This window comes from Hipposideros armiger, unplaced genomic scaffold (assembly GCF_001890085.2).
Source record: "Hipposideros armiger isolate ML-2016 unplaced genomic scaffold, ASM189008v1 scaffold_8, whole genome shotgun sequence".
NCBI lineage: Eukaryota > Metazoa > Chordata > Mammalia > Chiroptera > Hipposideridae > Hipposideros > Hipposideros armiger.
Window position 1 is genome coordinate 7,328,525 of NW_017731358.1, and position 24,412 is coordinate 7,352,936.

At 42.8% G+C, this 24,412-nt stretch overlaps 1 protein-coding gene and 1 pseudogene across 3 annotated transcripts in view; both read left to right on the forward strand.

The window, feature by feature from the left end:
• ILDR1 (immunoglobulin like domain containing receptor 1) overlaps nucleotides 1–14,352 on the forward strand; it is a 38,599-nt gene extending 24,247 nt beyond the window's left edge. Inside the window, exons 4-8 of one of the 3 annotated variants that reach the window (XM_019650682.1) lie at nucleotides 1,190–1,309; nucleotides 1,565–1,711; nucleotides 8,152–8,283; nucleotides 8,491–9,317; nucleotides 13,680–14,352. In XM_019650682.1, coding sequence (XP_019506227.1) covers nucleotides 1,190–1,309; nucleotides 1,565–1,711; nucleotides 8,152–8,283; nucleotides 8,491–9,317; nucleotides 13,680–13,721 — 1,268 coding nt within the window. In that variant the 3' untranslated portion in view covers nucleotides 13,722–14,352. The remainder of the gene's footprint in view (nucleotides 1–1,189; nucleotides 1,310–1,564; nucleotides 1,712–8,151; nucleotides 8,284–8,490; nucleotides 9,318–13,679) is intronic. The other 2 variants (XM_019650690.1, XM_019650697.1) reach the window with 2 other exon arrangements.
• The window catches only part of LOC109387214 (pre-mRNA-splicing factor SYF2 pseudogene), a 15,520-nt pseudogene continuing 5,131 nt past the window's right edge, over nucleotides 14,024–24,412 (forward strand).

The window sequence follows — 24,412 nt, forward strand, 5'->3', positions numbered from 1 at the left end:
GATCTCCCACAGTGTCCGATATAGTGCTGTACCCACAAAAGGTCTTCAGTGAGCGTTTGTTACATTTACTAAACTTGACATACTATTCATCTATCTCGATGTGGTAGCACAGCCCTCGGTGCTCACAAGAACTGAAATTGTTTTCTTGAATAACATTAACTCTTTAAATATTGGCATGTCCTTCCTACTGATTCAAGTTCATCTCATAACCTATCCCTTGAAGGTCCAGAAGGGATCACAGCTGGTGAGGGATCCAGGCTGCCGCATTTCCCACCCAGTTTGGAGAGGACATTAGAGCTTAGTGGTTAAGAGCACCAATATTGAGGCAGACAGACATGGGTTTGAACCTACCCCTGCTAAGCATTCTCTCTCTGTTGTTAGGTCAGTTTCTTAGCACTCTGGAGAAGGCTAAGACCTGCTTAGTCTCTTGGTTTCTTTATCTGAAATGCAGCTAATTGTGCCCACTGTATCAGGATTAAGATTGATTGCAAGTAAGCAAAAGCCCAAAATATTAGTGACTTCAACAATAAAGAAGTTAATTGCTTCTCAGGTATAAATTTGAAGGTAGACAGCCCAGAACTAGTGGGGTGGCTCTGTCCCATTAAATCCTCTGGGACCCAAGCTTCTTCTAGCTCACTAAGAATGTCATCTTCTCCCTCATGGTCTGAGATGGCGGCCATCACATTTTATTTCCAGATAACAGAGTAGAAGAAGAGATGAAGAACAAAAGGGCAAAGGTATTGCCAAACTGTTTCTAAGAAAGTTCCTGAGAGTCATCATGTGACCCTTCTGCTTACATTCTGTCCGCCAGAACTGAGTCATGTCTGTGTCCGTCTGTAAGAGAGATTGGAAAATACTGACTTTATTCTGGATGGCCACGTACATGACCAAAAACTCTATGACTGTGAGAGAAAGGGAGAGTAGATACTGGAAGATAACTAGCAACCTCTACCTCACCCACTTAGAGAATTGTGGTGGAAATTAATGAGGTGATATATCCAAGATCCTTTTAAGATTTCTAAAAGAGCTCAAGAAGGATCAGTTCTACTGCCATTATTCTGTTTGGAGAAAGAGGAGGGTCTCAGAAGAAGGGATTGAGCCTTTTTCTGAATTATGAGCAGCTCTCTTAGAATGTGGAAGTTAAGTCAGAGCCTTTAACCAGAGACACTTTCTCCCACATTTCTTACAGGAGCAGATCTCGTAATTAATGAAGTGATGTGGTGGGACCATGGAGTGTATTATTGCACCATTGAGGCTCCCGGGGACACATCAGGAGACCCAGATAAGGAGGTGAAACTCATTGTCCTGCGTAAGTGCTGCTCGAGCTTTCTGTTTGTCCACCCCACCATGACACTTTTTTTTCATACAGAAAAAAAGCAAAAAACAGAAAGAATCAAGCCAACCTCTGAAGTTCCCTTACCAAAGCTAAACTTTTTTTTTTTGCCGGTATATTGCTCAACCTTAACCTGTAGGTCAAGAGCTGTGTTTAGACCTCTAGAGTGTTAGAACTGGAAGCATGTCCCTGCATATTCAGTTCAACCCCTGCTTGGCTTCTCCCTTGTAGATTGGTTGACTGTGATCTTCATCATTCTGGGAGCTCTCCTCCTAATCCTGCTGATTGGAGTGTGCTGGTGCCAGTGCTGTCCTCAGTATTGCTGCTGCTACGTCCGCTGCCCCTGCTGTCCCAACCGTTGCTGCTGCCCCGAGGAAGGTGAGAGGGGAATGGATAGGCAGTGGGATGGGGTGGTGCTGGGGCCTGATGCCCTAAACAGATCAGCTTCCAATGCCCAGGTCAAAACCCTGGGTTCATCCAGGTTCTCCTCCATTACCTTCTCCCATCACAGGCTTGGGAATCTTTGGCCTCAGCCCAGAAGATGATGCTTGGGTAAGGTGTATAGTCAAGTGGGAGGACTTTCGCCAGTCCTCATCCTAGCCTGCCTAAGGCCTCCTTCAGATGGCTCTATGTACTGCTGGCAGTTCCTCAGTGGCCCTGATACGAAGCCTGTGCTCCAGTATTTGCTCCTAGCACCCACCTTGCCTGACCATGAGATGGCTTGAGGGAGTGGCTTGAATGTAGCAGGGGAGGCCACACCTTAGAGAAGACTTGAAAAAAGCAGATCAGAGGAGAGAAGTGTTAGGACAGTGGTTCTCAACCTTAAGAGTCACCTAGAGGGCTTGTGAAAGCTTAATTGCTGGCCTCACCTCCAGAGTTTCTGATTTAATTGGTCTGGGGTGGGCCCAAGAATTTGTGTTTCTCAAAAGTTCCCAGGTGGTGTGATGCTGCTGGTTTGGGGGCCACACTTTGAGAATCTCTGTTAGAAGATGGGAAGAGGGAGCAGAAAAGGATCTTGTTCTTATTGTGCTCTTTCTTCAGGCTGAAATTTGACCTTTTAAAACAGAAATATGACATGCCCTAAATAATTTGGCTGCAGAATGCATGATGAACATAAAAAAAATAACAGATTATTCTACAAAGATCTTTTCTTAGTAAATAGATGGAGTGGAATCTTCTTTAAATGGAAGGAGTTTTTGTGTTTTTAAAATAACATTTCCTTTTCTTGATATGAGTAAAGTATTACATTGTAGAAAATTTGAGAAATTCTGGAAAATGTAAAGACTAATTTTAGCACCCAGAGATAAACCACTCTTATCATTTTGATCCATTTGAAAAGGAATTTTTAGAGGAAAAATAAGGAATTGCCTCGTAAGATAGAAACAAAACCTAATCTATGATGCCAAGAAGGTCAGTGGTCTGAGTCTGGTTTCAGGCCTGTTCCGAGGTTACCGTCTTACAGGAAAAGAGAACTAACTTTTAATGGATGTCTGCTATGTGTAGGCCCTTTGCATATATTTCCCTACTGAATCTTCACAACCCTAGAAGGCAGGTATCGTCACTATTTAACAGATGAGGAGACTGAAGTTCAGAGAAGTCACCCAGCTAGTAAGTAGTAGCGGCACTACAGTGTTGAGGCCATGTTCATCTGACTTATGAGAGCCTGAATTTCCCACAAAATGGGATTGGCTGAAATACCAATGAACTCCTTAAAGAGAGGAAAAATAACAGAGAACTCAATACTGGGCTATAGAGCTCTCTACCTTTAAGGGCCTCTGGGAGAAACGCCATGGAGAGGTCACAGTCACTGGAGTGGTAATATTGCAGGAAGAGATGTGAAAAACCCTCCCATGGTGCCTTCTGAGAATCCCTAGGTCAGTGGAATACTTAAAACAGGCAGGACTAGGGACAAACCCTGCACAAATGATAAATGTACCCACTGTCAGTCAGCTGATAAACAGGTTCTGGGAGAGAGTAGTTCCTCCTAAGTGGTTAGAGTTCATATAGAAAAATAAGTGAAGTAAAGAAATGCAGGTCACAAATAAAGGCCCCTATACTTGAGCAGATGAGGTCACTTTCAAAATGAGTCACTAGGGAAGATTGTCCTGAGAAGTTTGGTGACAAGAGGAGGTTACATGGAGGGGGTAGAAGGTGTTAAAGAAAGTGCTTAGATGGGGAAGGGGTTGTATGTGACTTTTCTGGTTTTTTGGAATAAGATAACCCTAAGTATATTTGTAGGCAAAGAACCAAGGCCAATGGAAAATGTGTGAAGTGAAGCATTAGGAAGTGAGGTAATTCCTGAGGAACAATGACGCTAGTGCGAGTGACATCACGCTTACAGTGAAAGGACTACCTTTAGAAAGGAAAGCAGGGCCGGCCGAGTGGCGCATTGGTTATGAGTTGGCTTGGGATACCAGCTCTGAGCAGCAGGGTCCCGGTTCGGATCCCACATTAGGGCCAGTGACACTGCGCCTTCTACAGCTAAGATAGTGAACAACAGCTCAACCTGGAGGTGAGCTGCTAGGAGTCACCAGCGACAGCGTAGGCTGCAGTGGGGCTGGCCGGCAGTGGGCGTGAGCCGCCGTGAGCGGGCGTCCAATGGCCCAGCGACCAACGGCCTCAGCCGGGAAGAGCACAATGTTAATACCAACATGGGCCAGTGAAGCAATGTCCTCCACAACTAGACTGAAGAACAAAAACAGCAATTTGTCTATCTGTCTGTTCCCCTTCCCCGACTCCCCAACACTGTTCCCTTCCCCCAATTCCCCAATAAAATCTTAAAAAAAAAAAAAGAAAGGAAAGACAGCCCGACGTCTGAAGAGAGAGGAAATCATTAAAATGTGGAAGATGATTAAAGTCTAAAGGAGGAAGCTGAGGGAGCTCACATTAGCCTGTCTTGATTTCAGCAAATCAAAATTCTAGATGCAGAAGGGATCTTCAAGAATGATGTCAGTGGTTCTTGACCTTCTCTGACCACAGCCCACCTCCCTAACCTCTCACTTACTAGTAAGATTTAACCAGAGAGGAGCAAAATGAAAATGACACCAAATTTTAGTAATTCTTAATAATTCACTTAGAACTAGTAAACAACCTGCTGTAGAACGTAAAGATGAAAGTGATTGAAACTGGACATTATTTATTCTGAGAACTGGAGAAACAGCTTTCATCCCTAGATTGGTTTCTGGCCCTCCTCCCCGCAGAACCTCTAGGCACACCCTGCAGTAGATCACAGACTACACTGAGAATCTCTGATCTGTGCCACCCACCTCCTAACCCTCCTCCCACGTGAGGGATGGGAGGCCTAGTGTGACTTCCCACAAGTACACACAGCTTGTTCGTGGTGGGGCCTGGACTAGACCTGGGTCTCTTGATTTCATGCCCAGGGCTGGTTCTTCCTCAACCAAGATGATATCATCGGCTGAAAGTTCATGAGGGGAAGACATGAGAAGTGGGGAATGTTTAAACTGCTGCTCTGGAGGAGGGTTGATAGATCAGTCAGGGAAAGTCAGGTTGGGAGGAGGGCTATCTGAGGTTAGTTACCCGACAGTATAGTCACCTCTGGCAATGTGGGGCCAGGAAGTATCTGCTGGTGGTTCCCTGAAGCTGAGATGGTAAGAGTTCAAAGGGTGTGAGATTCTAGAAAGCTCCTGAGGATGTTGCTGAAATGACTGGCCAGTTAAGTCATAGGGGACTGATAGTATGGGAAAAAGAGAAAGCACTTCGTGGCCATGGGTCAAAAGAGGGCAGAGAAGTGGAGGGGGGTAGTAAGGATGGCCAGCAGCTGTGAGCAAGTGCAACTGGAAATCTTCAGGGACACCATGGGTCTTGTTTATAGATGATGCCGGCTGCAGGGGACAAGAAGTACAGGTCTCTGGAGGAAGGGAGGTATTGAGTGTCATTTGTGTCACGAAGGGGACATCTTAAAAAATATGCCCCGGGTTTTCCTTAGAAATGAAGATAAATATATCTTTGGTGGTTTAGTTTCAAAATGTGTACTTTTGTCTCCTATGGGATCTAAGGCAAAAGAAGCGACTTAACTATAACAATTTATTATAACAATGAACCACTATCTACTGACCGTTATATATTAGGCATTTCATGTGTATTACCTCATTTAACCTCAACAACCTTGTTGAAATAGGTATTATTATCCCCAGCTCACAGATGAGGAGATTTGGCCCAGACCCTCTAGAAACTCACTCAAAATCACACAGCTAGTACATACTGGTATTCAAATTGAAGTCCATCTGACCCTCCAAGCCCCCTTTTAAGGAGACTGCTCCTGAGGACCATATTTCTCAAAAGGTTGTTGAGACTCCTCAGTAGTCAACTCCAGTTTGACTCTTCTCCACTAGAATCTGGGACCTTGTTGAGAACACAGATTTCCTTGCCTTGCATTAGACTGAAGGAAAGTCTCTGGGGAGTGGGATCCAGGAGTCTGTATTTTTAACCAGCGCATTAAAAGTGACCAAGGCAGACTTTACTCGATTGAGGTTCAGAGATAACGTATTAGGAGCCTTTTGAAGCTTTGTTTCTTTCTCTGTGTTTCTTGTTTTATTACCTGCCTGATTACCCATTGGGCGAGCAGCAGAAAACCCTGATAGTCTAGACATCCCCGTGGGGATATTTCTAGGGACAGGAAGGCAAGGGAGAAGTTCAGAGACTGTGTTTTCCACTCACATCTCATCGGTTCCAGGAAAGGAGAGACCCTGGGGAAAAGGTGACAGCTGGTGGCTGAATCTCTGGAGTGTGTGAAAAATTGACAGGAAACTCCTGGAGGATCTGGAAGGGTCTCTTGGGAGTTCTCTGTGCAGGGGGCCCCATTAATTTAAAAAGTCATTTGGGGAGTGAAGAGTAAGCCCAACTCCCCCTTTCCCTCCTGTTAAATTGGGGGAGAAGAAGGAAGTGGCCAAATGAAGGAATGGTACCATCTGGAAGAAACCAGCATTCAATTAGATGGGTGGGTGGTGGGTAGAGTTGTTCCCAATGGAATCAAATGTCCCTGAGCCTTGGAAGCAGAGACTAGTCTGGAGTGGGAGTGGGTTTTGAAAGGTGTCGAGCTGAGTTGGAAAGAAATAAAGTGAGGAGGTACTGCTAGGGAAGGATTTTTTTTTGTTTGTTTGCTTCACAGAAATAAAGGCATCAGAGGACTTGGTGGTTCAACAGAAAGAGCATAGGCTTGGGTGTGAGACAGACACAGGGTGACAGCCTGCCTCTACCAGTCACTTGCTGTGGAGCCTTGGCCTGGGAAAGCAACCTCTCAGAGTCCAGCTTCCTCGTCTGATTCCCACATTGAGAGATTTCTTTGAGGGCTAGTGAGTTTATCTAAAGTGACTGGCACATATTAAGGAGGGCATTATGTTTGCTAATGATGGCATGTTTAGGAAGCTGGGGGAGGTATCTGTTAGCAAGAGGGAGAGGGAAGTGCTAAGCACGCGGACTTATTTCTGGAGTACTGTTTTTGGCATAAAGGTGTGGCAGCCGGGGGGAGCTGCTGTAAGTTTGCATCTGATTTCCTCCAGGCTGGGCTGTGACTTACCATTAGGGCTGGAGCCCCGGACATTTCTGGAGGGCTCTGCTGCAACCACTTCCTGTTGTGCTGGAAGTTTGTTTCACATTGCAGCCATTGGGCAGCTGTCCAGATGGCCCCTTTACCGCTGGCATCACCGAATGCCTCACCTTGTGCAGCTGGGTCCAGAATGCCTGCCTTCTATCCCCCCTACTGGTGGCAGGAGGAGGCCTCAGGCAGAGCCTGCTGCATTAGGGGTGGCCACAGGGCTTGGGGAACGCAGGAGGGGTTGAGTGCCAGGCTAGGGGCCCGAGGCAGGCACTTCCTGCACGTAAACACACAAGTACATTTCCTCCATGCATGGGGAGACAGGGACTTTGGGAGACAGGGGCACTCAATCACAATGACCTCAAAATAGAAATTTGCAAACAAAAACAACTAAATACTTTTGCCTATAACTTGCATTTACTCTGGGTCGTGAGCTTCAGACCAGCTGCGCACCTATGGGACTGGAGTGACATTTCCATGGATCCCTTGTGCTGCTTTTTAAAATATCATTTTCTTTGCCCTGAAAGGAAGTGGTATTTCCCATGTCCCTTCTCTGCCTCCACCCCACTCCTGAGAGATTCCCCCGACTTAGGGAAAACCCCAACATTTAATGTGGTGAGGAGAAGAAAACAAAGGGCCCACGGGATCCACTTCAGCTTTTTGTATTCTCTTGCCTTCCTCCCACTGGTTTTCTCCCACCCAGGGCAGGTATACCAGCTAGAAATGTTCATTACCAGTAATTCTGCCCATTGACTTTCACATCTACGTCCTTCTCTTTTTCTTTTTCCACTCTGAGCAGGCAGCCCTGAGCTTACCTCGTAGCCCCTGACTCACAGCCTCCTCTAAGCTCTTTGCATCTGTACCTTCTATACTTGGCCTGTGGCTAAAGGCCTTGTTGGTTTGTGGCCTGGGATTTCATTGCTGGCTAACTACCCATGTAGCTACCTATACGTTTTAGGTGACCTGAGGAATGGGCAGGATGATGGAATGTCTTTGAGATTAGGAAGTCACGCTTTAAGAGTCTGCTTTCCTGGAGTGCAGGAGCTGCAGTCTTGCCTAGGGAATTTATTCCCAGTTCCTTCCCAGAGGAGCAGTTGATTCACTACTCCCCTAACTCTAACTCCCGTGCCAGGCAAGATAGGTCATAATGAACTTTGAGAGCAGCCGGCCTCTTGGCAAGGCCCCTGGGTAGAGACAAGAGAGGTGGGAGCTGTGGCACTGCCCTGGCTGAGGGTCTGCATTTCTCCTTTTCCCCCTGCAGCCCTGGCCCGCCACCGCTACATGAAGCAGGCTCGGGCCCTAGGTACTCAGATGATGGAAAAACCCCTGTACTGGGGGGCGGACAGGAGCTCCCAGTTTTCATCTTATCCAATGAACCAACTGCTGCAGCGAGGTAAACCTTGCCAGAGATTTAAGGTGGGAGAGGGTAGGAGCACGGGCTGCCTTGGGGCCTTCCTGACCAATAGAGTGGGTTTCTTTATGATTGAGGATGGGAGGGAATGGATGCAAACTAAATAGAGTGGCATTTTGGTGCCTCGATTCTGAGGAGCATGTTTTGGGCCAGAATTTCTGCATGTTCTTAACCCTTGTTTCCATTTAGATTTGTCCCTGCGATCCAGCCTCCCACAGATGCCAATGACCCAGACCACTGCTCACCCTCCCATCAGCAACGGTGTCCTAGAGTATTTGGAGAAAGAGCTACGGAACTTCAACCCTGCCCAGCCTCTGCCCGCTGACCTCAAAGCCTTATCTGGCCAACCACACAGCAAGCTGTCCTCCCTGGGCTCTGAGGTGGTGGAACGCAGAATCATCCACCTGCCCCCGCTAATCAGAGACCTGCCGTCTTCCAGGAGGGCCAGCAACTCCTCCCGCCAGCAATGGCTCACCCCAACGCCCCCTGGACTCTGGGACCTGAGGGAGGAAAGAAGGCAGCACCACCACTCTGATTTCCACCATGAGCTCCAGGACCCGGAACCTAAACGCTGGGCGTTGGAGCGAAGGGAGCTGGACCAACTACGGAATGGAAGGCACCGCAGCTCCAGGCCGAACAGGTCGCCCATCCCCTGGTCAGACAGGGACAGCCTCAGCGATGGCCTTTCGTCCAGCGAGGACCGCTGGCGGCCCAACCACCCCCCTATCCGGAACCGCTACCCAGACAGACCGCACAGGCCCAGCCCCCGGGAGAGCGCCCTGAGGCACCAGAGGCGGAGGCACCGGAGCTACTCCCCGCCCCTCCCCTCAGGCCTCAGCTCTTGGAGCTCCGAGGAGGAGAAGGAGAGGCTACCCAGGAGCCGGAGCCGGGGGACCCACCGCCGCCGCCGCTCCCACTCCCCAAACTGGCCTGAGGAGAAGCCACCCAGCTACCGCTCACTGGATGTCATCCCAGGCAAGAATGGCAGGAAAAAAGGGAGTGTGGAGAGGCGCTCGGTGAGCCTGGGGCATCCTGCTGAGGGTAGGGCATGGGCAGAAAGGACCCTTCAGCCAGGCTGGGCCACAGCTGACACAGGCCACCTCACCTGCCACCGCTGAGGGCACCTCTGCACAAGCTTGCCCTGTGGGCTTGGTGAGACCTCTCGTAGAGCTAGAAGGGGCCTATTGAGTGCAGGGGGCAGGGAAGGTGCTGGATGCTTACAAAGGGCCTACTCGTCCTCGGGTCCCCCATTTTACAGATGAAGAAATGAGGCTCAGAATAAGTAAGCACCAAGTGAATAGTGGAGCTAGGACTGGAACGCTGGTCTTGACCGCTAAGGCTTTACTTCCTGTTATAGCTGCCTTGCTTTACTTAGCAACCGTATTTCCATACCCCAAATTAGAAGATGTGGCCAGACAGAGGATGTATGTGCCACTTCTGGGTGCTGCAAGTCAGTGTGCAAGGGCCCTGCTATTTTCAAGGATGAGGTCCTCTGTGGCATCCCCTAGAAAGGATCATTGAACTGATAAAAAAAAAAAAGACCACTGTAGGTCAAAACTTCAGGATTCTGTGAGGCAGGATTCTAGGCAAGGTGGCATTGGGTGCAAGTCAGCTTACCAGCCTAAAAGGGATGCAAAGAGGGATGTAGGCCTTTTGGGCCTCTGAATATAGGCCGTTTTTAAAAAAGATATGACTTAAAAAAAACATTTTATAGTTAATATACCCAAATAATGGCATTCTTTTAATGTTATCCCTTCGCAAAGTTATACCATCATTGCTCAAAAAATATTCATGAACTGCTTTCAGAGTCAACTTAAAAGCTACCCACAAAAACCTATTTCTCTATTTGACCCAAATCCTTTTCTATTTCAATTCTGTTGAGAGAAACGGATATGTGGTCAGCTCTGAGAGACGTTCCCGGAGTAGAGGGATATTATAGGAACAAGAATTTTAGTCTCTCACACACTTCGAAGGATACAACTCCCATTTGGAAAGGCAGGTGCTGCTGTAATTTGTTTACAAACCAGTCACATGCATGGTGTGTGCAAAGTCACAGGACACCTTATGAGAGCCACAGCGCTGGTCTTCTAGGGAACCTTGGTGAGAGGGCTTTGTGAAGAAGGTAGCAAAGGCCTGCAGGCATTTCTGAAATAGTCAATGGCAATTATATTCTCACAGATGCCCCACGAGACAGGCAAAGACCAGTCATAATGAAAATTAGTAGTATCCTAACTAAATGGTACTGAGCTATGGACATGTATGCTACACCCATAATCCTTACAACACTGTGAAGTTTGTACTATTATCTTCATTTTACAGGGGATGTAACTCTTTCTTCCCTGTTACCAGTAAGAAAATTATATCCTGAAAGAAAACCCAGAATCAGTTAGAGCTAGGACAACTGCTATTACTTGAATTATGTAGTGAATAAACTGTCTCTTGTCTTCATTTTAACAGAAAATTGTAATCTAAAAACCAGTTTTTGACCCCCCCAAATACAAGCCCTATTTTCTTCTAAGTATCTTCTTGTCTTTAATTTTTTTTTAGTTAAATTATGTAGTTTCTTGTGAGAGAGGGGTAAAAGGAACACCAAAGCACTGGGGTAAGCCCTTTCTAAGTCTTACTTCATTTGATCCCTATCACAGCTCTGTGAGGCTCAATGAGATTAAGCAACATGCCCAAAGGGAGTGAAGGCAGAATGTGAACACAGTCTCGTGACTTTCAAACCTGTGCTCTTTTCAGTATGAGCTGTTGCCTCATTAGAAAGACAGAAGAGAATCCTGTGGGGCAGTGATGTCTTCCGTGACTTTAATTCTTCGTTTTCCGAAAGTATCAGCTTCCTGTACCATCAAGATGTACACACAAGCAATAATTCTGCCACAAGCAAACCATAGTTTTGATAGTAAAGTTGCTAGTGTGCGCAAAGATTTCGCTCAAGATCATTTTAAAAGCCTTCATTGTTTTGGATCTCTTTGAGCTTATCTTCCAAAGAGCTATCACTTTACTTTATCACATTAACTGTCCACTCATATTCTGAGTGACCAGTGGCCCAGGATCAAAACTTGATTTTGAAGATTGGTTGGTTTGAAGGGCACAGTGTTTGGTGTGAAACTTGAATTTTGAATGCCTTTAGTGGGGCCAAAGTTTCCAGGGCTAGTCTCACCCTTCATTTCTCTCCCCGGTGGGGGCTGGGTGCTTCCCATACACCTTCCTAGCCTCTGAAGTCTTTGGAGCTTGCAAATAACTTCAGAAGTTGTAATATAATAGGGCCACTAGATGGTGATCTTTGATTATAACATGAAGTTTCTGTTTACTCCTTGAGTTGATGTGTTACTATTTTCTTAAATCAGGTTTTCAGCAGTTATAGTTTTACCGTAGCTTTTTACAAAACTTATTAAAAATACTTTATTAAATATTCAGATCAATATGAATTAATAAAAAAAAAAAGCTCACACGGAGCCTCCTCTCACAAGAAGAATGTTTAAGTAGATACCAACAGATAAGGGATTCCATGTAAATGATCTTCCGTGGAAATGCAAAATAGGTAGGAACTATTCTCTGAACAGTGCCCCTGAGAAAATGGGAGTTATGTTGAGGAATCTCCCATTTGACTTCAGCACCAGGACTCCAGCGAGATCTCATTTCAGGTCTGCTGGTCTTTTCATGCCATGAAAGGTTGCAAGTTCAGAAATATAAGAAGCAGTAACATCAAGCTTTAAACCCCAGTGGTATTAGGCTGAGTGGCCCCTATGTTCCTGGCCTCCTTCAAATCAATTATCTTTTTTTCTAATCATGTCCTATCAGAAAGGGCTCCTCAAGGCATTTCTGGTTTGTTCTGAACTTGGCCTGTACACACATTTTCTAATAGAAAACTACTGCAGTCTTGATTCTCTGAGCTAAACGTAAACTTTCTTTAGAGAATCTAAGATTTTTTTTTCTTGACTTGTTGACTTAATAAAAAAAAAATTTTTTTAGGTCAGGATACTTCATCTTATACTTTGAATAAAATATCTATTCTTTGATAATGTCTAGATTTTAATTCATCAAGCCCTGGACAACTTCCTTTTGCCTCATTTTGTTGCTTTTCTTTGCTTTAGAGAGCATTCATCCCACAGCATTTTGATTAGAAACCATGCTGCTAAAACTCACTGTTCTGATAAAATGGAAACACAAAGTATTTTTAAAGTAGCAACATGAATATACATACATATATGATGCATTTTGATCAGTATGTTTTGGGACAGATACCTTATCCTGCCATTTCAAATAAGATAAGAAAGGTCACATTCGTGGACTACAGCTGTACATATTAAAAACTTAAATAAGAGAATCCCCTATGATACAAAGGTAGAGAAATATGAGAAATGTAAAGCATAGTCCTTGCCCTCAGAGCAAGTTGAAAAAGCCAAAAGATCAAGTGTAATAATGTCTGAAGAAAGGCCACTAAGTTTGGTCAGGAAGAGGTAATTAAGGGTCTTCAAAAAATAACTTCAAGGAAATACTAAAGTATGAAGGCACATGTTTTTTGTTTTTTGTTTTAAGATTTTACTGGGGTATTGGGGAAGGGGAACAGTGTTGGGAAATTGGAGAAGGGGAATAGCCAAGTTGTTGTCCTTCAGTCTTAGTTGTGGAGGGCACAGCTAGCTCAGTTCCAAGTCCAGTTGCCATCCGGCCACCTGTCGGCAGCTTGCGGCTGCTCAGCTCAAGGTACCATGTTCAATCTTAGTTGCAGGTTGGTGTAGCCTACCATCCCATGCAGGAGTCGAACCGGCAACCTTGTTAGGAACACGTGCTCTCACCAGCTGAGCCATCCTGCCACCTGTTGGAAGCTCAGAGGAAGCTCAGCTCGGCTCACTGGTCCATGTGGGAATCGAACTGGCAATCCTGTTGCTCAGAGCTTGCTCTTTTAACCAACTGAGCCAGTCAGCCAGCCCATGAAGCTAAATTTTTTAAATGAGAGCTGAGAAGGAATAGTTCAGAAGAATATAAATAGGAAAAGGAGAACTGGGCCATGTCTTCATGAATGAATGGTAGAGAGCTAGACTGATGAATGGAACAGGGTACCTTCTTTTTCAGTCTAAGGGAGGCTTGAAGATGTTGAAAATCAATAAAAGGCAGAATGAGACTGTAATAAGTTTTCAGAAATTAAAGGTGTCTGAGGGAGGCTTCAGAGAGGTAGAAATGAAAAGAAACTTAACCCTGGGAAGAGACTGGCTTCATGAAGAGTTAAGAAATATTTTTTAGATTCACATCTGCTGACCCAGTAGCTACCACTCACCTAGGATTTGCACCAGAATCAAGAACACCTTTGTGTATTGTTTGCACAGACAATAGTGCCTAGCTGACTGGATTTTTTTGTGTGTTTTTCTATTCCTCAGGAGAGAGAGAGCTCCCATAGTGGAAGGAGTGTGGTCATTTAGTCACCGGGCACAGCAATACTTCTGTGACTACTCAGCTCCTGCATGTCATCAGCACCACCTAGATTTCCAAGTGACTTGGGAAGGACACCGCAAGTCTGTATCTAACAGTTTTGGACTTAGATTCTGAGAATCAAATAGAAGAATTTTAAAAACAGAGTTTGAGAAATTAATAACTTGGTTTTGGCGTTGGTTCACACTCTGCATATTTAGATAGTCTCTGACTTGTAGTGGACCCAAATGGGATGTGATCCCTCAAGAACTTAGTAGCCTGAGTCTTCAGCTAGGTTACACTGCTCAGAACCATGACCATTCTTAAAGTGAGAACTCAGGAATCTTTAAGAAAAAAACAAAACATGTTTCAAGAGCACAAAATCTATAGAGCACTATAGGGAAATTTCCATGGGTACTTGTCTCCCTCTGTAGCATATCTGGAGGGTCCCTCCATGTTAGGAGTCCACCTTGCTGCCACCATGTCCCATCCTGAGTGCTCCTGAGGGTCCAGTCAGAGATGGCACAGGGAATACTCCAGCAGTGTGCCCTCTCTTGGGCTATTTATTGCAAGTGTAGAAAATCACAAAGAAGCAGTTTTGCACCAGCCTTACTCCAGTCCCTTGTTTTCCTCTTGTTTTTGGGGGGGGGGGGTTTGTGTGTGTGTGTTTTGTTTTGTTTGCCTATATCTAATTTATATTTTCTTATATAGTATGTATCCATTAAAATCACTTTAAATGTTTCTTGGGAACAACAGTGTATGTAAATAAGAAAGAAATAACATGTACTGGCCTAAGGATTCTGCCCCAAATAAATATCTCCTTTGGTGCACTTGACTGGATTAAGCCTCCTTCCAGGCTGAAGCTCAGAAAAGAGCGAGGCCAACCTGGGTAGTTCTGGAACTGCCTTGCTCCTGGCACCACTCAACCTTCCCAAGCAGAAGTTTCTAGGCGGGTTTTGCCACTCAGAGCCCCAGGCGGAGGGGGCTGTGCCCTCCCTATAATAAGCTCTACTACTCCCATTTTCCCCAGCTCCCTTGGTGGCTTCATGAATCCATTTGTGCTTGATGGAGAGACCCTCCTTGAAAAGATTGGAAGGAGATGGCCTGAAAGGAGGGGTGTGTGTATGTTCCTCAACAGTATTTTTATGAGTATGGCTTCAAGCTCAGTTTAGATCCTGTTGTGTTCACATGTTCATTTTCCCCCAGGCTCATTAATTACACATTGGAAAAAATAGGTTAAATGCCTGCAATGGGCAAAGATTTCTTTAGGCTTTTTTTATATCCATAATGTAACAGTCTAAATTAGCAGCAACACAGAAAAAAAATTAAAATTTTAATGGATAATGAATACATGAACTTCATTAGGTGGGGGACTTCTGGTCTGGACAAGATGGCATAGACATTTTCCCCAGCTCCTTCCTGCTAAGCACAACTTTATGAACCCTGGAAATGGCACAGGAAAAGGAAATCTAAAGGATGCTAAGAAGAAAGCAAGCTAGTTTGGGAACCCAGGACCAGAGGAACAACACAAAGTCAGGTCATCTTGCATCCCCCAATCAACATAAGGTGGCCACCCAGACCTAGGATTTTCTGACTACCCAACTAGCAGCAGAAGGTTGCCCTGTCACTCATCCTTCTCTTTGGATCTCGAGGGAGTTCCTCTGACAACCTCATGCAAGGGGGACCAACTAGGAGCTCTGCCAAAAACAGGGCAAGCATTCTTCTTCCCTGCTGGGCCAGAGAATCCTCTTTTCCATGGAAAGATGCTAAGGTGGTTAGTAGGAACCAGTAAGAGAGACCCAGGAAAGCAGGTGGCCCGGCTGGGGAAGTCTCTTTGTGCCTGAGGCCTGGAGACTTTCTTCCACTGTCCAGAGACACTATGGCTGACTCGTGGCACCAGGAAAAAAACCTGTCACAGTTAATAGCCCTGTACCTAGCAACCTGGTCCCAGAAGCCACTTTGTCTCCATGGAACTGAGACTCTCCTCCCTGGCTCAAAGAAACCCGAGTAGCTGGGGGGTACCAATAGAAGGATTTCTCCATACCTTTTCCTCACCAAGAGATATCTGGCAATTCAGCCAGAGAAAATTCCTCCCACCCACTCAGCATCAACAGAGCCCAATGCAAGCCCCAGCAGCACTGGATATATCAAACAGACAAAAATAACACCACAAAGGCTCTGAAATTCAAACTTCCATTGGAATCATAGCCCACAAAAGTAGGTTAATAATCATATGTTAAACCTAAGTAATGCATTGTAAAATTGTATATTTAAGTAGGACCTGGAGTGTCCTAACATCCATTTTCTTGGATACAAACCAAGAAAATCATAACTTGAATGAAAAATGAAATCAACTGATGCCAACAGAGATAAATCAAATGTTGGAGTTATAAGAATGTTAAGGCAGACATTATAAAAAATGCTACAATAATCAATTACAAATTCTCTGAAATGAAAAAAATAGAAAATCTCAGAAAAGAAATTGAAGTTAGAAAAAAAGAAACAGAAATTATAGAATGAAACAATACAATAGAAATTAAAAACTCGCTGGATGGCCTCAAAGGTAGTGTGGAGATGATGGAGAACAGAATTAGTGAACTTGAGGACAGTACAATAGACTCCACCCAATCTGAACAACAGAGAGAAAATAGACTGGAAAAAACGAACAGAGACTCAAAGACCTGTGGGACAATAATAAGGTCTTTAAAATATCAACATTCATATCATTGGCGTCCCAGAAAGTAGAGGAGAAAGAGTGGGTAAAATGAGCATTTGAAGAAATAATGGCTGGACCGGCTGAGTGGCTCAGTTGGTTAAGAGCATGAGCTCTGAGCAACAGGGTCGCTGATTCAATTTCCACGTGGGCCGGTGAGCTGCGCCTGAGCTGACCTGCCACTGAGCTGCCAAGAGGTGGCAGGATGGCTCAGCTGGTGAGAGCACGTGCTCCTAACAAGGAGCCGGTTCGACTCCTGCATGGGATGGTGGGCTGTGCCCGCCTGCAACCAAGATTGAACACGGCACCTTGAGTTAAGCTGCCCTCCGCTGCCAACGGGTGGCCAGATGGCTCAGTGGTTAGAGCGTGCGCTCTTAGCAACAAAGTTTCCAGATCGACTCCCGCATGGGATGGTGGGTTATGCCCCCACAATTAAGATTGAACACAACACCTTGAGCTGAGCGGCTGTGAGCTGCCGACAGGTGGCCAGACGGTGACTGGACTTGGAGCTAAGGTAGCTGTGCCTTCCACAATTAAGATTGAAGGACAACAACTTGGCTGTTCTCCTTCCCTAATTCCCCAACACTCTTCCCCTTCCCCAATTCCCCAATAAAATCTTTAAAAAAGAAAGAAAGAAAAGAAATAATGGCTGAAAGCTTCCCAAGTTTGATAAATGGCATTAACCTAGAGATGCCTAAAGAGTGGAATGAGTCCTAAACAGTATAAACCTAAAGAAGCCATGCCAAGACATATAATAAAACTTTTGAAAAGTAAAGACAAAGAAAAAATCCTAAAAGCAGCCAGAGGGGGAAAATAAAAAAGTATTCCCTATATGGAAACATCAATTAGAATGGATTTCTCATGCGAAACCATGAAGAAGGAAATGGCAGAATATTTTTAAGTGTTAAATGAAAAGAATTGTTGACCCCTAATTCTATGTCTGACAAAACTAACTTTCAGGAATGAAGGGAAAATAAAAACATTCACAAATGAATGAAAACTAAAAGATTTTGTGACTAGCAAAACTACCCTTAAAAGACTGGCTAAAGAATGTTCTTTAAACAGAAATGAAATGGTAAAAGGATTCTTTGAGCATCAGGAAACAAGAAGGAACAACAGAAAGAGAAGAAATATGAGTCCAAACAATAGACAGTTATTTTCCTTGTGGGTTTTATAAATCATAGTTGATTATTGAAACAAAAATTATAATAACATCAAATATTCTAAACAATGATATTTAAAGGTGGGAAATGTAAAGGGACCCAAATGAAAGTGAGGTTTTTATACTTCATTTGAAGTGGTAAATGTTGTTACCAGTACATAGTTATAAGTAGCACTTATATGAAAACTCTACAGAGACAAACTCAAAAGTGGTATAAATAATTAAGATGGAATCCTAAAAATCTTCAAGTAACCTGCAGAAAAGCAAGAAAGAGAAAATAGAGCAACAAAACCAGAAGAAACAAATATTGGGTTGTCGGAAAAGTCATGATGTATTTTGTCTATGTTTTTCAAAGGTCATTTATTTATATAAAGAACAAAGATCAGTCAATGATATATTGCTCGTTTTGTTAGATAACATTTTGCCGTCTTTCAGTGAGCTTCATAATTCCTCGTTCATAGAAGGACCTGTCTTTATTTGTGAAAAACTGAACAAGGTGCTGATTTACAGCCTCATCTGAATTGAACATTATACCACTCAAGGAGTTTTGAAGACAGCAAAACAAGTGGAAGTCTGACGGCACAAGGTCAGGCGAGTATGGTGGTTGTGGCAACACATCCCATCCAAGCTCCAATAATTTTTGACAGGTGATCAAATTTGTGTGTGGTCTTGCATTGTTGCGATGGAACACAACTCCTTTACAATTAACAAGCTCTGGATGTTTCTGGATGATGGATTCGTTCAAACTGTCCAAATGCTGAAAGTACACATTCGAATTGATTGTTTGGTTTGTTTCATTCCTTGGTAGGAGACCAAAAAACATGACACCTTTAAAATCCCACCACTCTGAGAGCATAACCTTCCTCTAATGAGTGTCTGCTTTTGATGTCGTTTGGGGTGAATTATCACGTCGGGACCAAGACCGTTTGTGCACTACATTGTGGTAAACAATCCACTTCTCATCACCAGTTACCAGTTGCTTCAAAAAAGGATTGTTTTCCTCACGTTTAATGAGCATATTGCAGATGTTTATACGCGCCATCAAATGAACTTCTTTGAGTTCATGCAGAACCCAAATATCAAGCTTGCTTATGTATCCCAGCTTCTTCAGGTGGTTGTGCATGCTTGAATGATGGATGTTCAATGTTGTGCATGCTTGAATGATGGATGTTCAATGTTTCTGCAATCTCTCGTGTTGTCTAATGTGGGTTTGACTCGATCAATGCCTCTATTTTGTCGTCATTAACCTCGGTGGTCCTCCCTGAACAAGGAGCATCGTTGAGATCAAAATCACCAGCATGGAATTTCATGAACCATCGTTGGCACTGATGTTCTTGTACAGCATTGAAACCGTAAACTTTATGCAACTTTTCACAAGCTTGATGCGCGTTCTTCCCTTTGTGGAAGTAAAATAGTAAAACATGGCAAAAATGCACAGTTTGGTCTTCCATCTTCAACTTGTTGTAAGATCTCGAAAACTCAACCAAATCACTCAGTTTGTTTTTAGAATGAAGCTAGAACTGTCAGCTGTCAAATGACATAGCAATAACATAGAAACATAGATGTGAATGACTAGTACTTCCAAAAATGAACTAGTGCCATCTGTTGCAAACATGCGTCATGACTTTTTCAATAACCCTATAGAAAACAGATAATAAAATAGCATCCTAAAATGCAAACATATAAATAATTAAATGTAAATGGTCTAAATAAACCAACCAAAAGACAAAGATTGGTAGAGAGGATTAAATTTAAAAAGCTCCAAACCCAACTATATGCTGCATAACTCACTTCAAATTCAAACACAGGTAGGTTGAAAGTAAAAGGGTGGGGAAAGATATACCATGTACACATTAATAATTTAATAAAAATAACAGTAATGGCAACATTAATATTTTATGAAGTAGACTTCAAAGAAAATTACCAGAGACCAAAAAGGATGTTATATAATGAATCAAATAACAATCAATCTGCCAGGGAGACACAATACACTAATGTGTACAAATTAAACCACAGAGCCTCAAATACATGAAAGCAAATATTGGTAAGCTGAAATGAGAAAGAGAGAAATCTATGACTATAGTTGGGAATTTCAACACCCCTCCTATCCAGGAACTATTAGGCAAAAAATCACAAGGATATACGTAGGGACACGTTAGGGATTCCCTTACGGAAGCACCCAAAACCAAGATTGTAAGGTTGCTGCCTTGAGCAAAAGCTCACGTGGTCAACTAAGGGTTAACTGAGAGGCTTGGATGCTAGCCACACAGAAAAACAGTGTGCGCTCACCAAAGTTTTTGAAACTGTTTTGCTTCTCTTGAGCTAAAAAACAACTCTTAGACTAAGCATTTCTCCTTTAGCCTTAGGGGCGTGCTTGTTATTTTCTACCACCTGTTCCTCTTTTATCTCTAATAAAAAACTGAAGTCAGCAAGGATGCAGGGTCAGACTGCACTGTCTGTTCTCCTCCCTGTTCTCTGCCTTGCATTTCTATCTCATCCTTGGCGTCTCCAGTTGCAAGTGCGACAGATATAGACAATCTGAATAACACAATTAACAGGATCTAATGAACATACATGAAACAGGTTCTCCAACGACATCAAAATACATTTTTCTGAATTGCCTGTGGAACATTTACCAAACATAAAAAAAAAGACCTGACAAATATAAGAAAATTGAAATCATATAGAGTGTGAGCTCTGACTATAATGGAATCAAACTGGAAATCTATAACAAAGACAACAGGAAACTCTCAAAACATTTGGAAACTAAGCAACACACAAATAATTACCCGTCAAACAAGAAGTCTCAAAGGAAATAAAACTGTACATAGATCTAAATACAAATGAAAGCACAGCATACCAGTTTGTAAGATGCAGCAAAAGCAGTATTGAGAGAAAAATTTACAGCATTAAATGCTTTAAAAATGAGGAGAGGAGTCATATCAATAACTTAAATTCTTACCTTGAGAAACTAGAAAAAGGAGTAAAATAATCCAAAGTAAGCCGAAGAATTGAAATAATAAAGATAAGAGCAGAAAATAAATATGGAAATAGAAAAACTACAAGACACCAAAGAAACAAGAAACTGGTTGTTTAAAAATATCAGTAAAATTGATAAGCCTAGCAAGACTGACATAAATAGAACACAAGTCACCAACATCAGGAATGAAACAGGGTATATCATTCCAGATATTGCAGCCATTAAAAAAATAATAATAAAAATGAAGGAGGGAGTACTATATACAACTTTATGCTCATAAATATGACAACTTAGAAGAAGGGGAACAATTCCTTAAGAACCACAAACTGCCAAAATTTAAGTGAAACAGACAATCTAAATAGTCTTGTAATGATTAAGGAAATTGAATTTTTAATTAAAAAGCTCTCCAAAATGAAATCTCAAGGTCCAGATAGCCTCACTAGAGAATTCTAGGTAATTAACACTAACTTTACACAATCTTTTCTGGAAAATAGAAGAGGAGGAAGCATTTCCCAACTCGCTCAGGGGGCCAGTGCAAGGCCAGATAAAGACATTATAAAAAAAGAAAATTACCAACATCCCTCTAATAAAATTAGAATATTACTAATATTTAAATACATAAAAATAATTACACACTATGAACAAGTGGGATTTATTCCAGGTATGCAAATCTGGTTCTCAGAATAGTTAAAACAATCTTGAGAAATAAAATTGGATGACTTATACCTTCCAATTTAAAAACATAAGTTAAAGCTACAGTAATTAAGACAGTGTGGTACTGACATAAGATAGACATATTAATCAATGGAATAGAATCAAGAGTCCAGAAATACATCTTTATACTTATGGTAATTGATTTTTGATATAGTTGTTTAGGAAGTTCAGTGGGGAAAGGTAATTTTTTCTATGAATGATGCTGGGTCAATGGATAGATAGCACATGCAAAAAAATGGATTTAAACACTTCATACCACTCACAAACAGTTAAAGTGGATAACAGACCTAAATGTAACAGCTACAACTGTAAAACATGTTCAGAAAAAGGTAGAAGAAAACCTTTGTGTCTTTGGATTAGGTAAAGAGTTCTTAGATATGACACCAATAACATAATCCTTAAAAGAACAAATTTATAAATTGGACTTCATCAAAATGTAAAATATTTGCACTTCAAAAGACAACATTAATGAAATAAAAACACAAGCCACACAGAGAATATACTCACAAATCATATTTCTGATAAAAATACTTCTAATTAGAATATATGAAGTTCTGACAATTAAATTTGTGAACTCATCCTAGAAAAACTGCTACTCACTGCTGAATATCACTGTGGTCACTTTCGAAATACTCCCTTTGGGAAGCTATGCACCATCATCAGCACCTAGTTCAGCCTTCAAAAAAATTTTGGAACTCTTTTCCTGGAATGAGAGCTGTTGTCATATTACCCTTGATGTTCTGAATGTCATCAAAATGTCTTCCTTTCAATATTTCCTTTATCTTTGGGTAAAGAAAGAAATCATTGGGGGCCAGATTAGGTGAGTAGGGAGGGTGTCCCAATACAATTATTTGTTTACTGGCTCAAAACTCCCTTGCAGACAATGCCATGTGGGCTGGTGCATTGTCCTGATGCAAAAGCCATGAATTGTTGGCAAAGAGTTCAGGTCATCTAACTTTTTCACACAGCCTTTTCAGCACTCCCAAATAGTAAACTTGGTTAACTGTCCAGTTGGTAGAAATTCATAATGCATAATCCCTCTGATATCAAAAAAGGTTAGCAACATCATTGAAACAAGTTCGCTAACTTAATTGTCTGACCTCATATAAAGCTTACAACTCAATAAGAAGACAACTCAATTTTTAAAAATAGGCAAGATTTAGAGATTTCATCAAAGGAAACATAAAGATGGTTAATAAGCATATGAAAACATGCTTTTAAAATTTTGTCAGTTTTTGGGCTGGCCAAATGGCTCGTTGGTTAAGAGTTGGCTTGGGAGTGGGAGCTCTGAGCAGCAGGGCCCCCAGTTTGGTTCCTGCATGGGCCAGTGACTCTGTGCCCTCTACAGCTAAGATGCTGAACAACAGCTCAACCTGGAGCTGGGCTGCTGTGAGTTGCCGGCGACAGCGTAGGCTGCAATGGGGCTGCAGTGGGCTGCTGTAAGCTACTGTGAGTGGCCAGCAGCCAGCATGAGCAGCTGGCAGCCGGCCTGAGCCACTGTGAGCTGCCGTGAGTGGCCGACCAATGGCTGGCGACTGATCTGCCTCAGCCCGGAAGAGCGCAATGGTCACAATACCAATATAGGCCAGTGAAGCGACGTCCCCCACAACTAGACTGAAGAACAAAAGGACAGCAACTTGTCTGTTTCCCTTCCCTGTTCCCCAGCGCTGTCCTCTCCCCCAATTCCCCAATAAAATCTTTAAAAAATATATTTTGTTATTTTTTAAAATTATTTTTTATTAAATTTATTGGGGTGACATTGGTTAGTAAAATAATATGTTTCACGTGTACAATTCTGTAATACATCATCTATATATTGCATTGTGTGTTCACCACCCAGAGTCCTCCTTCCATCACAATATATTTGACCCCTTTACCCTCTTCTACCACCCTCCCTTCCCCCTTACTGACTGATAACCACTAAACTGTTGCCTGTGTCTATAGTTTTTGTTTGTTTGTTGCTTTCAGTTTTATGTCCCACACATGAGTGAAGTCATATGGTTCTCGATTTATCTGTGTTATTTCTCTTATTATGATAATCTCAAGATCCATCCATGTTGTTGCAAATGGCAGTATTTCATCTTTTCTTATGGCTGAATAATATTTCATTGTATATATGTATCACATCTTCTTTAGCCAATCCTCTATTGAAGGACACTTCGGTTGTGTCCATGTCTTGGCCACCATGAATAATGCTGCAATGAACATCAGGGTACATATATCTTTATGGATAAATGTTTTCAGATTTTCTGGGTAAATACTCAGAAGAGAGATTGATGGGTCATATGAAATTCTATTAATTTTTTTAGAAACCTCCATACTGTTTTCTATAGTGGCTGTACCAATTTATAATCCCACCAGCAGTGTATGAGGGTTCCTTTATTCTCCACAACCTCTCCAACACTTGTCTTGTTGATAACAACCATTCTAACAGGTGTGAGGTGGTATCTCATTGTGGTTTTGATTTGCAATTCCCTAATAGCTAGAGAAGTTGGGTATTTTTTCATAATAGCTGTTGGCCATTTGTCTTGTTGGGAAAAGTGTCTGTTCACATCCAATTTTTTAATTGGATTATTTTTTTGTTGTTGAGTTGTACGAGTTCTTCATATATTTCAGATATTAGCCCCTTCTCAGAGGTGTTATTTGAAAATAACTTCTCTCATTCAGTTGGTTGCCTATTTGTTTTGTTCATGGTTTCTTTTGCTGTGCAGAAGCTTTTTAGTATGATATAGTCCCATTTATTTATTTATAAAGATTTTATTGGGGAATTGGGGAAAGGGAATAGTGTTGGGGAATTAGCGAAGGAACCAGCCAAGTTGTCCTTCAATCTTAGTTATGGAGGGCGCAGCTACCTCAGCTCCAAGTCACGGCTGCTCAGCTCAAGGTGTTGTGTTCAATCTTAATTGCGGGGGGGATCATAGCTCACCATCCCATTCGGGAGTCAAACTGGCAACCTTGTTGTTAGGAGCATATGCTCTCACCAGCTGAGCCATCCTGCCAGCTGTTGACAGCTCAGCGGCAGCTCAGCTCAGGTGCAGTTCACTGACCCATGTGGGAACCAAACCAGAGACTCTGTTGCTCAGAGCTCACCCTCTCTCTCTCTCTCTCTCTCTCTCTCTCTCTCTCTCTCTCT